At 49.4% G+C, this 13,518-nt stretch overlaps 1 protein-coding gene across 2 annotated transcripts in view; it reads left to right on the top strand.

Annotated features, from left to right (window-relative positions):
* NEK11 (NIMA related kinase 11) overlaps positions 1–13,518 on the top strand; it is a 270,045-nt gene that overhangs the window by 125,679 nt on the left and 130,848 nt on the right. For both annotated transcript variants that reach the window (XR_014475030.1, XM_083188604.1), the window contains exons 7-8: positions 11,401–11,550; positions 11,641–11,719. Coding sequence is in view for 1 of the 2 variants with exons in the window: in XM_083188604.1 (XP_083044730.1) it covers positions 11,401–11,550; positions 11,641–11,719 (229 nt within the window). In the remaining variant the exon portion in view is untranslated. The remainder of the gene's footprint in view (positions 1–11,400; positions 11,551–11,640; positions 11,720–13,518) is intronic.

The following is a 13,518-nucleotide window of genomic DNA, read 5'->3' as shown; positions in this document are numbered from 1 at the left end:
TGTGAGATTCACTTCGAGCTGCAACCCAGCAACTTCCCTACTGAAAGGGTCAAGATCGCCTACATCATCTCCCTTCTGTGTGGAGCAGCGTTAGAATGGGCGTCTCCCTTATGGGAAAGATCTGATGCCATCCTGTCCAATTACAAGGACTTCGTGTCAACATTCCGGCGTATCTTCGATGAGCCTGGGCGATCAGCATCTGCCTCCACTGAACTCCTCCGTCTCAGACAGGGATCCCGCTCCGTCGGGCAATATCTGGTCCAGTTCCAGATTCTGGCATCTGAACTCTCCTGGTGTGATGGGGCCTTATACGCAGCTTTCTGGCATGGCCTATCCGATCGTATTAAGGATGAACTCGCTACCAGAGACTTACCCTCAGGTCTAAGTGACCTTATATCATTGTGTATCAAAGTAGACCTACGCTTTCGAGAAAGGGCTGTAGAACATCACAAGAGCGCTCCAGTTAAAGTGCCAACTCCTCCGCCTTCCTTACCCACTGCTCCAGCGGTCCATTCCAAAGAAGAACCAATGGAGATAAACCGCCTCCGTTTGTCTCCTGGAGAACGACGACGTCGTCGGTTGGCACAGCTCTGCCTGTATTGTGCCGATCCTGCACATCAAATTTCTGCATGCCCAAAGCGTCAGGAAAACTCCTCCTCCTAGCCCGTCAAGGAGAGGGTAGGCTAGGAGTAATTAAGTCCTCTCCATCAGCAACTGATTGTGTCCTTCCAGTTTCCTTACAAGTTGGTCAGCATTTCAAGACTGTCTCCGCACTTCTTGATTCCGGTGCCGCTGGCAACTTCGTTACTGCAGAACTGGTCCGCAAGTGGGGGTTGCCCACTGAAAGTCTTTCCAAGACTGTCTTCCTTACTGCTGTGGATGGCAGTAGGATTCCTGATGCGACAGTCTCCCGCAGAACTTTGCCACTTACAGTAAAAGTGGGAGTCCTGCACACTGAACTTTTGTCCTTCCTGGTTTTACCCCGAGCCACTCACGCTCTGGTTCTGGGTTTACCCTGGCTCCGTCTTCACAATCCTCGTCTTGATTGGAAGACATCTGAAATCCTTTCCTGGGATCCTTCCTGCTCCGGTACCTGTCTCCAAAAGGTACTCCCAGCTCGTCATTCTTCAGCCGATGCAGCAGACCTTCCGCCTCTTCCCTACCAAGAGTACTCAGATGTATTCAGCAAGTCTGGCGCTGATGTCCTACCTCCTCACAGACCGTGGGATTGCCCTATCGATCTTATCCCAGGCAAAGAACCACCCAGAGGTAGAACCTATCCTCTCTCTCTTCCAGAGACTCAAGCCATGACCAATTACATCAAGGAAAATCTGGCAAAGGGATTCATCCGTCCTTCGACTTCTCCTACTGGCGCAGGATTCTTCTTCGTAAAGAAGAAGGATGGAGGCCTACGTCCCTGCATTGATTATCGCGGCCTCAATGACATTACAGTAAAGAACCGATATCCGTTGCCCCTCATCACCGAGCTGTTTGACCGTGTCAGCGGTGCAACCATCTTCACGAAACTCGACCTGAGGGGTGCATATAATCTCATTCGCATACGAGAGGGCGACGAGTGGAAGACGGCGTTTAATACCAGAGACGGCCACTATGAGTACCTCGTCATGCCCTTTGGGCTCAGCAATGCCCCAGCCGTGTTCCAGCACTATGTCAATGAGATTTTTCGGGACATTCTGTATCGTCATGTAGTTGTATATCTCGATGACATTTTAATCTACGCCAATAACATCACAGAACATCGTTATTGGGTCAAAGAGGTTCTGTCCCGGCTGCGAGCTAATCATCTCTACTGTAAACTGTAGAAGTGTGTCTTCGAGGTGAAGTCTATACCCTTCCTAGGGTACATTGTCTCCGGTTCCGGTCTTCAAATGGATCCAGGAAAACTGCAGGCCATCCAAGATTGGCCAATTCCCTCTTCGCTGAAAGGTATTCAACGTTTCCTGGGTTTTGCCAATTATTACAGAAAATTCATTCGTAACTTCTCTTCTATTGTGGCTCCCATCACTGCCTTAACGAAAAAGGTGTCTAATCCAGCGAAGTGGCCGGCGGAAGCCATCGAAGCCTTCCATCTGTTGAAACAGAGGTTCACTTCAGCTCCTGTGTTAAGACAACCTGATACCACCTTGCCCTTTATTCTCTAGGTTGATGCCTCCTCCGTGGGTGTTGGGGCAGTCCTCTCGCAGAAAGCGCCCGATGGACGTCTTCATCCCTGTGGGTTCTACTCCCGTAAGTTCCTGCCTGCAGAGCGTAACTATGCCATCGGTGACCAAGAGCTTCTCGCCATCAAGTTGGCATTAGAAGAATGGAGATATCTTCTAGAGGGCGCTGTTCATGAGATCACAATTATCACAGACCACAAGAATCTTCTGTATCTCAAGTCTGCTCAATGTTTAAATCCCCGTCAAGCCAGATGGACACTTTTCTTTTCCAGGTTCCGTTTCAAGCTGTCGTTCTGTCCAGGGACACAAAACCGAAAAGCTGATGCCCTTTCCCGCTCATGGGAGCAAGAAAGTGAGTCTAAGTCCACACATCAACATTTCATTATTGATCCAGTGGCCTTCTCCGCAACGAGAGTTTCAAAACTCACGCCCCCTACAGGGAAAAGATATGTAAAGCCAGCTCTAAGAAAGAAGTTGCTTTGTTGGGCGCATTCTTCAAAATTCGCTGGCCATGCAGGCATTCAGAAAACTTACGAGTTTATCACCAGGTCCTACTGGTGGCCGTCCCTCAAACAGGATGTACAGGACTTTGTTTCCTCTTGTGCTAAATGTGCTCAGCACAAGACCAGTCGTCAGTCTCCTCCTGGGCAATTGATGCCACTGTCAGTGCCACATCGTCCTTGGACGCATATTTCTATGGACTTTGTAACTGATCTTCCAGAGTCTGACAAGTTCACCACCATCTGGGTGATTGTTGACCGGTTCACCAAGATGGCTCACTTCGTTCCCCTCACCGGTCTTCCGTCAGCTTCCAAGCTGTCCCAGCTCTTCATCAAAGAGATATTCAAGCTTCATGGACTGCCTCTTGAAATCATCTCCGATAGAGGAGTCCAATTCGTAGCCAAATTCTGGCGAAGCCTGTGCTCCTTGCTTCAAATCAAGTTAAAGTTTTCCACAGCCTACCACCCTCAAACCAATGGCCAAACGGAGAGGGTGAATCAGGACCTTGAAGCATTTCTCCGCACATATGTCTCTTCTTCCCAAGATGACTGGGCTCAACTCCTTCCATGGGCAGAGTTCTGCCATAATAACCAATATCATTCTTTATCAAATGTCACTCCATTCCTTGCCAACTATGGGTTCCATCCTCGAGTTCCTGACTTCACTCTGCAACCTGTGTCCTCTGTTCCAGCGGTCGACACGACCATCCGGCAATTCGTCAAATCCTGGAAGCTCATTCGTTCTTCACTTCTGAAGGCTTCAAGCAGGTACAAAAAATTTGCCGACAGGAAACGCAGAGCTGTGCCAGCCCTCCGTCCAGGAGATCGTGTCTGGTTGTCAACCAAGAATCTTCGATTGAGAGTGCCATCGATGAAGTTCGCTCCTCGATATATTGGTCCTTTCCCAGTTGAGCGAGTCGTCAATCCAGTAGCTTACAAGCTCAAGTTGCCGCCCTATTTGAAAGTGCCAGCTACATTCCACATTTCGCTGCTCAAGCCGCTGGTCCTGAATCGCTTTCATTCCAAGCTCCCCAAGGCTCCTAAGGTTTGCACCCAGCGTGGAACAGAATATGAGGTCAGTAAGATCTTGGACTCTCGCATCCGATATGGTTGTCTGCAGTATCTGATCGATTGGAAGGGCTACGGCCCCGAAGAACGATCATGGACCAATGCCATCGATGTCCATGCTCCCAGACTCATCCGGGCATTCCACTCCAAGTTTCCCCGCAAGCCTAAAAGGTGTCCTGGGGCCACCCTTAAAGGGGGGGTGCTGTCACGATCCGAGCTGTCAGACAGACTTTCTTACCGGCTAAGTGCCTCCGCAGGTTCAGCTTGCGGTCCAGACGTCATCCCTGCCGGCGTCCTGTCTGCCGTGCGCCATCACCGCTGCCATCCTCCAGTCCTCTCAGCGCTGCTGAGTCCGCGGCTGCGCGGCGCACCGCTCTCCTGTCTCCCAGTGACAGTACCCAGTGCACGGCAATCCACCTGTCCGCTGCCATTGCTCCCAGTATCCAGCATGGCGTGCACAAACACACTTTCCCGCCATAGCAGACATGGGGGCTGCCATGTTCTTCCCAGTCACATGTCTGTACTGTCCAATCCCGTTGGTTCTGATCTCCCTGTCATACCTGCCCTTCCAATCCTGGCCACCCAGTGGGTATAAGTATGCAGGGAGCTCTCAGAACCATTGCTAGTGCTTCAGTTGTCTCCAGTGTATGGTCAGCTGTCCTTGTCTCCGTGCAAGTGTATTCCTCTGCTGGTGTTGTCTTCCATGCTGCAGTGTATTCCAGGTTATTCTATCTCCTGTGAAGTCCAGGTTATTCCATCACCTGTGAGCCTGCCTCTTCAGCCCAGCGACCAAGCCTAGCTCCGGGACTCTGGTCCTCCGATGCTCCAGCATCATCCACCATCGATGTTCCCACATCATCATCGTTAGTCCGATATTCCGGATCTCCAGTCCAGCTTCCGTCCGTCATTCCGGACCCACAGTCAAGCTCCAGCTTTCCGTCCGTCATTCCGGACCCACAGCTTCCATATCCGATATCCGGATCCGATGTTCCACCATCGATACCATTCATCACATCTGTAAAGTATTGCAATCTGCATGAACTGTCATTATTCCTGCATACTTTACTGCCTGTACCGTTACAACCTTCTGCATAATAAATCTGGTTGTACTTTTACCTCTGACTGCTTATTGGCTCTGGGTGCACTGTCACGCAGTCCATGCGCAAGGGTCCTCTCCAACCTCCCTGGTTCAGGTACCGGTCCAGGTCCCCACCAGAGGTCTCAGTCTTGTCGACTAAGCCCCCTGGTGTGACAGTAAGCACTAGCCAAATGGATCCAGCCGCAAACCAAGCATCTCCACCCAGCCCTGTACAGCAACTGGCTGTTCGCTTGGATCAGCAAGAGGCTGCGCAGAGCCAAGTGATTCATTGTCTGCAAGATCTGTCTTCCCGGCTGGATAAGCTACAGACCACTCTCAGTGGCCCTGAGCCTGTCAGAGAACTTCCAAGTCCAGTTCATCCTCCTGTAATGGCTGCTGCACCTCGCCTTCATCTGTCTGTCCCCACCAAGTATGATGGGAACCCCAAGACCTGCCGAGGTTTTCTCAATCAGTGTGAGATTCACTTCGAGCTGCAACCCAGCAACTTCCCTACTGAAAGGGTCAAGATCGCCTACATCATCTCCCTTCTGTGTGGAGCAGCGTTAGAATGGGCGTCTCCCTTATGGGAAAGATCTGATGCCATCCTGTCCAATTACAAGGACTTCGTGTCAACATTCCGGCGTATCTTCGATGAGCCTGGGCGATCAGCATCTGCCTCCACTGAACTCCTCCGTCTCAGACAGGGATCCCGCTCCGTCGGGCAATATCTGGTCCAGTTCCAGATTCTGGCATCTGAACTCTCCTGGTGTGATGGGGCCTTATACGCAGCTTTCTGGCATGGCCTATCCGATCGTATTAAGGATGAACTCGCTACCAGAGACTTACCCTCAGGTCTAAGTGACCTTATATCATTGTGTATCAAAGTAGACCTACGCTTTCGAGAAAGGGCTGTAGAACATCACAAGAGCGCTCCAGTTAAAGTGCCAACTCCTCCGCCTTCCTTACCCACTGCTCCAGCGGTCCATTCCAAAGAAGAACCAATGGAGATAAACCGCCTCCGTTTGTCTCCTGGAGAACGACGACGTCGTCGGTTGGCACAGCTCTGCCTGTATTGTGCCGATCCTGCACATCAAATTTCTGCATGCCCAAAGCGTCAGGAAAACTCCTCCTCCTAGCCCGTCAAGGAGAGGGTAGGCTAGGAGTAATTAAGTCCTCTCCATCAGCAACTGATTGTGTCCTTCCAGTTTCCTTACAAGTTGGTCAGCATTTCAAGACTGTCTCCGCACTTCTTGATTCCGGTGCCGCTGGCAACTTCGTTACTGCAGAACTGGTCCGCAAGTGGGGGTTGCCCACTGAAAGTCTTTCCAAGACTGTCTTCCTTACTGCTGTGGATGGCAGTAGGATTCCTGATGCGACAGTCTCCCGCAGAACTTTGCCACTTACAGTAAAAGTGGGAGTCCTGCACACTGAACTTTTGTCCTTCCTGGTTTTACCCCGAGCCACTCACGCTCTGGTTCTGGGTTTACCCTGGCTCCGTCTTCACAATCCTCGTCTTGATTGGAAGACATCTGAAATCCTTTCCTGGGATCCTTCCTGCTCCGGTACCTGTCTCCAAAAGGTACTCCCAGCTCGTCATTCTTTAGCCGATGCAGCAGACCTTCCGCCTCTTCCCTACCAAGAGTACTCAGATGTATTCAGCAAGTCTGGCGCTGATGTCCTACCTCCTCACAGACCGTGGGATTGCCCTATCGATCTTATCCCAGGCAAAGAACCACCCAGAGGTAGAACCTATCCTCTCTCTCTTCCAGAGACTCAAGCCATGACCAATTACATCAAGGAAAATCTGGCAAAGGGATTCATCCGTCCTTCGACTTCTCCTACTGGCGCAGGATTCTTCTTCGTAAAGAAGAAGGATGGAGGCCTACGTCCCTGCATTGATTATCGCGGCCTCAATGACATTACAGTAAAGAACCGATATCCGTTGCCCCTCATCACCGAGCTGTTTGACCGTGTCAGCGGTGCAACCATCTTCACGAAACTCGACCTGAGGGGTGCATATAATCTCATTCGCATACGAGAGGGCGACGAGTGGAAGACGGCGTTTAATACCAGAGACGGCCACTATGAGTACCTCGTCATGCCCTTTGGGCTCAGCAATGCCCCAGCCGTGTTCCAGCACTATGTCAATGAGATTTTTCGGGACATTCTGTATCGTCATGTAGTTGTATATCTCGATGACATTTTAATCTACGCCAATAACATCACAGAACATCGTTATTGGGTCAAAGAGGTTCTGTCCCGGCTGCGAGCTAATCATCTCTACTGTAAACTGTAGAAGTGTGTCTTCGAGGTGAAGTCTATACCCTTCCTAGGGTACATTGTCTCCGGTTCCGGTCTTCAAATGGATCCAGGAAAACTGCAGGCCATCCAAGATTGGCCAATTCCCTCTTCGCTGAAAGGTATTCAACGTTTCCTGGGTTTTGCCAATTATTACAGAAAATTCATTCGTAACTTCTCTTCTATTGTGGCTCCCATCACTGCCTTAACGAAAAAGGTGTCTAATCCAGCGAAGTGGCCGGCGGAAGCCATCGAAGCCTTCCATCTGTTGAAACAGAGGTTCACTTCAGCTCCTGTGTTAAGACAACCTGATACCACCTTGCCCTTTATTCTCTAGGTTGATGCCTCCTCCGTGGGTGTTGGGGCAGTCCTCTCGCAGAAAGCGCCCGATGGACGTCTTCATCCCTGTGGGTTCTACTCCCGTAAGTTCCTGCCTGCAGAGCGTAACTATGCCATCGGTGACCAAGAGCTTCTCGCCATCAAGTTGGCATTAGAAGAATGGAGATATCTTCTAGAGGGCGCTGTTCATGAGATCACAATTATCACAGACCACAAGAATCTTCTGTATCTCAAGTCTGCTCAATGTTTAAATCCCCGTCAAGCCAGATGGACACTTTTCTTTTCCAGGTTCCGTTTCAAGCTGTCGTTCTGTCCAGGGACACAAAACCGAAAAGCTGATGCCCTTTCCCGCTCATGGGAGCAAGAAAGTGAGTCTAAGTCCACACATCAACATTTCATTATTGATCCAGTGGCCTTCTCCGCAACGAGAGTTTCAAAACTCACGCCCCCTACAGGGAAAAGATATGTAAAGCCAGCTCTAAGAAAGAAGTTGCTTTGTTGGGCGCATTCTTCAAAATTCGCTGGCCATGCAGGCATTCAGAAAACTTACGAGTTTATCACCAGGTCCTACTGGTGGCCGTCCCTCAAACAGGATGTACAGGACTTTGTTTCCTCTTGTGCTAAATGTGCTCAGCACAAGACCAGTCGTCAGTCTCCTCCTGGGCAATTGATGCCACTGTCAGTGCCACATCGTCCTTGGACGCATATTTCTATGGACTTTGTAACTGATCTTCCAGAGTCTGACAAGTTCACCACCATCTGGGTGATTGTTGACCGGTTCACCAAGATGGCTCACTTCGTTCCCCTCACCGGTCTTCCGTCAGCTTCCAAGCTGTCCCAGCTCTTCATCAAAGAGATATTCAAGCTTCATGGACTGCCTCTTGAAATCATCTCCGATAGAGGAGTCCAATTCGTAGCCAAATTCTGGCGAAGCCTGTGCTCCTTGCTTCAAATCAAGTTAAAGTTTTCCACAGCCTACCACCCTCAAACCAATGGCCAAACGGAGAGGGTGAATCAGGACCTTGAAGCATTTCTCCGCACATATGTCTCTTCTTCCCAAGATGACTGGGCTCAACTCCTTCCATGGGCAGAGTTCTGCCATAATAACCAATATCATTCTTTATCAAATGTCACTCCATTCCTTGCCAACTATGGGTTCCATCCTCGAGTTCCTGACTTCACTCTGCAACCTGTGTCCTCTGTTCCAGCGGTCGACACGACCATCCGGCAATTCGTCAAATCCTGGAAGCTCATTCGTTCTTCACTTCTGAAGGCTTCAAGCAGGTACAAAAAATTTGCCGACAGGAAACGCAGAGCTGTGCCAGCCCTCCGTCCAGGAGATCGTGTCTGGTTGTCAACCAAGAATCTTCGATTGAGAGTGCCATCGATGAAGTTCGCTCCTCGATATATTGGTCCTTTCCCAGTTGAGCGAGTCGTCAATCCAGTAGCTTACAAGCTCAAGTTGCCGCCCTATTTGAAAGTGCCAGCTACATTCCACATTTCGCTGCTCAAGCCGCTGGTCCTGAATCGCTTTCATTCCAAGCTCCCCAAGGCTCCTAAGGTTTGCACCCAGCGTGGAACAGAATATGAGGTCAGTAAGATCTTGGACTCTCGCATCCGATATGGTTGTCTGCAGTATCTGATCGATTGGAAGGGCTACGGCCCCGAAGAACGATCATGGACCAATGCCATCGATGTCCATGCTCCCAGACTCATCCGGGCATTCCACTCCAAGTTTCCCCGCAAGCCTAAAAGGTGTCCTGGGGCCACCCTTAAAGGGGGGGTGCTGTCACGATCCGAGCTGTCAGACAGACTTTCTTACCGGCTAAGTGCCTCCGCAGGTTCAGCTTGCGGTCCAGACGTCATCCCTGCCGGCGTCCTGTCTGCCGTGCGCCATCACCGCTGCCATCCTCCAGTCCTCTCAGCGCTGCTGAGTCCGCGGCTGCGCGGCGCACCGCTCTCCTGTCTCCCAGTGACAGTACCCAGTGCACGGCAATCCACCTGTCCGCTGCCATTGCTCCCAGTATCCAGCATGGCGTGCACAAACACACTTTCCCGCCATAGCAGACATGGGGGCTGCCATGTTCTTCCCAGTCACATGTCTGTACTGTCCAATCCCGTTGGTTCTGATCTCCCTGTCATACCTGCCCTTCCAATCCTGGCCACCCAGTGGGTATAAGTATGCAGGGAGCTCTCAGAACCATTGCTAGTGCTTCAGTTGTCTCCAGTGTATGGTCAGCTGTCCTTGTCTCCGTGCAAGTGTATTCCTCTGCTGGTGTTGTCTTCCATGCTGCAGTGTATTCCAGGTTATTCTATCTCCTGTGAAGTCCAGGTTATTCCATCACCTGTGAGCCTGCCTCTTCAGCCCAGCGACCAAGCCTAGCTCCGGGACTCTGGTCCTCCGATGCTCCAGCATCATCCACCATCGATGTTCCCACATCATCATCGTTAGTCCGATATTCCGGATCTCCAGTCCAGCTTCCGTCCGTCATTCCGGACCCACAGTCAAGCTCCAGCTTTCCGTCCGTCATTCCGGACCCACAGCTTCCATATCCGATATCCGGATCCGATGTTCCACCATCGATACCATTCATCACATCTGTAAAGTATTGCAATCTGCATGAACTGTCATTATTCCTGCATACTTTACTGCCTGTACCGTTACAACCTTCTGCATAATAAATCTGGTTGTACTTTTACCTCTGACTGCTTATTGGCTCTGGGTGCACTGTCGCGCAGTCCATGCGCAAAGGTCCTCTCCAACCTCCCCGGTTCAGGTACCGGTCCAGGTCCCCACCAGAGGTCTCAGTCTTGTCGACTAAGCCCCCTGGTGTGACAAGCTGGAGGGGACATCGCCGGAGGGGGGAGTTAACGCTCCCCCGCTTCGGCGGCAAGATCTTAGTAGATCTTGTCGGTCTCCCCTCCTGCTTCGCCTCGCTACTGAGGCGAAGCTATAATAAATCTACCTCCATGACTTTAAACTGATCACCTCCAACATTGACTGAATAGTGTTTGTTTAATAAATATGTTTTCCACCAACCAGCTAGAGCATAACACTAACCCTTTCACGAATAGAGGCCATTACATTGGACATCAGTTTTAAAGTCATAAATCTTTTGACATCAATAATGTATATACTGTATTCCTGTTAAGAATTTCTTCATATGTTGACTTGATCATTTGTTTCTTACGGTGCCCACACACGGTGGGATGTGTGCTAGGTGGGATTTGAGCCATACAATTTATGCTATGCAATTTGGGACTGTACACTGGGTGTGATTTGAACTACTAGAAATATGCTGTGATATACATTGCTATGAAATTATGCTTATTGGGCTTTTAAGTGGGGGTTGATAAATCTAGCTCTTATATGGACATTCTATGTATGTCTCATCACTTATTGCAGTTACTTGAGAAAGTATATAAGTTCCTACTTTATAATAGGGAAAGCCACAGAAAGATTCATTTACAAACTTCAGAATCTGCACCCACAATGCTTCTTTATTCACTCAGGCATGCCTCTGTTTGCCTGCCAAGCACATTTCCACAGATTTAACTAGATTCAGCCTTGTATCAGCTCTTCTGGCTAGCACATATGGGCCATTTTTGAGACAGCGTATTAAATTAAAATAAAACAGTAGTGAAGGATACCTTATGTTAAACAATGCAACGCCTTCAGTTTATACAGTAGTACGCTTTGCATTTGCAGTGAATTCTTTTATAATGTAATATGTTTCTGGTTATTACTGAGATATTAAATAACGAGACTGATGCTAGCCTCTCTTTTTTATAGATGTATGTTTTTTAATATATTTATTGATGCTTTGAAATTTTATCAGTTTTACTGAGAATTGTACAGTATTTCTGTCAAAGCACAGCTTTGTTTTTCTTATATGTGTTCAACTTTATCTAACCCTATATATTGTTTATACTGTAGGTCTGTTGGTTGCATTCTTCATGAAATGTGCAGCTTGGAACACGCGTTTACTGGCCATAGTTTTTTAGCTGTTGTTCTAAAAATTGTGGAAGGTCCAACACCATCTTTGCCTGACCGTTACTCTAGTGACCTTAATTTACTAATGAACAGGTATTGTATGGATTATTGTTTATATATGATAAGCTTTGCTCTTATTACATCTACTTATACAGTGTTACAATACAACAATTTCTATTTTAGGATGCTGAGCAAAGATCCATCACTTCGTCCCGCAGCTGGCGAAATTTTACTGACTCCATATATAGCAGAACAACTACAGGTACAAGAACAAAACCCTGCAAATATTGATTCCAGTTAACTGAGATATACTTTATGTTGTGTTATTCAGTGTGACTTTTTAGTAAAGTGTATATGTGAGGTGTCCTTCTATACATTGTTCTCTGCAGTAGGACAAAATAAAGTTACAGGCAGGGGTGGATTGGGAACTGAAAATAGCCCTGGAAATTCAAAAAATTCTAGAAATGGCCTCACATGGTTCCTCTAATCAAATGTAGGAGGAACCACCACCAAAATAAGGATTAATACATTACTACACCTGTGTGGAAGCCCTAGCAGTCTAGTTGCCCCCAGACCTTTGAGCTGCTTTGACAAATCGCAAACCTCTACATTTCAATTAATGCCCCACCTTCCCCCACTGAGACTGAACATAGACCCTAAAACCGCCATCAAGCAGACAAACAACTCATTACCATAATCCCTCAAAGATCAAAAATCTCCCCACCCCTCCCCCAGTGGAGCCCAGAAACATATAGCCCCCAATCATGTTCCTTTTACAGATGTCACAATGGCGATAGATGATCGCCCACCATAGATGTGTATTTGCAGCATCAGCTACTCTACTGTAAACTGGCAAACATTGCTTGTGTGAGGGGGAATGGGGACACTACTCTGGGCAGTATAACAAAGTAAGTGGCCAACAAGTGGTTTCGCAAGTGCATCGGCCTCCCAGGAGTCTCCTCTGTAAAGTCTATGGCCATTCCACCCCTGACTACAGATAAATTCTGATCCGCCAGAGATTTATTGAAAAGGTAGTAAATAAAGGTAGGTGACTAACTTGTGAATCATCTCCTAAGAGCAGGGACTTAGGGAAAAATGTATTAAGAATCACGTTTGGTCGCAATTGACATCACAAGGATTTGCATGAGTTTTTTGCATCCCAACTCCCAAATTTTCTAAGAATTCTGGGTACTCTTTACCTAGCACGGCGCCCACGATCTTGATCGTGGGCATCGTGAGGTAAAAAATCGTGTCGGTCGCGTCGTATGCGGGCTAAACATGCCCGCACGCGACGCGATGCTCACGATTTCCCCCTGAAACCCATGTTAAACATGGACATCGTGTCGGTCGCGTCGCGGCCGGCTATAAATGTGCACACGATGGCCGCGACGCGATGCCCACGATTTGCCATAGGAATTAATGTTAAAAGACCCGATGGACACGATTTTAATGTTAAATGGCTCAATGGACCCGATTTTAGCATAGGAAACAATGTTAAATGGGCCTTAGAGCCCAAATAATTACCCTGAACTCAGAAATGGCCCCCCCAATTTTGTACGCCACCCCACGATCAACGTGAACCCGAAGCGTGGCGAGCGCAGCGAGCCCGCGAGGGGCGGCGGTACGCGTCCTCCGACCTTTTCATTTCCCCACTATCCACGTCGGCGTGGAGTTGAGAATAGAATAGTGTGGCGAGCGCAGCGAGCCACCGAGCCCGAAGCGTGGCGAGCGCAGCGAGCCCCGCGAGGGGACGCGGATACCTTCACAGGTAAACGCGTCCCCTCGCGGGCTTCACAGGTGTCCGCGTCGCCACGGACACCTGTGAAGCCCGCGAGGGGACGCGTCTAGCTGTGAAGGTATCCGCGTCCCCTCGCGGGGCTCGCTGCGCTCGCCACGCTTCGGGCTCGGTGGCTCGCTGCGCTCGCCACACTATTCTATTCTCAACTCCACGCTGACGTGGATAGTGGGGGTATGAAAAGGTCGGAGGACGCGTACCGCCGCCCCTCGCGGGCTCGCTGCGCTCGCCACGCTTCGGGTTCACGTTGATCGTGGGGTGGCGTA

This window comes from Crinia signifera, chromosome 5, assembly GCF_055691185.1.
Source record: "Crinia signifera chromosome 5, ASM5569118v1, whole genome shotgun sequence".
NCBI classification, from domain to species: Eukaryota; Metazoa; Chordata; class Amphibia; order Anura; family Myobatrachidae; genus Crinia; species Crinia signifera.
The sequence above is the reverse complement of the archived record's forward strand: the minus strand, read 5'-3'. Positions and strand labels throughout refer to the sequence as shown.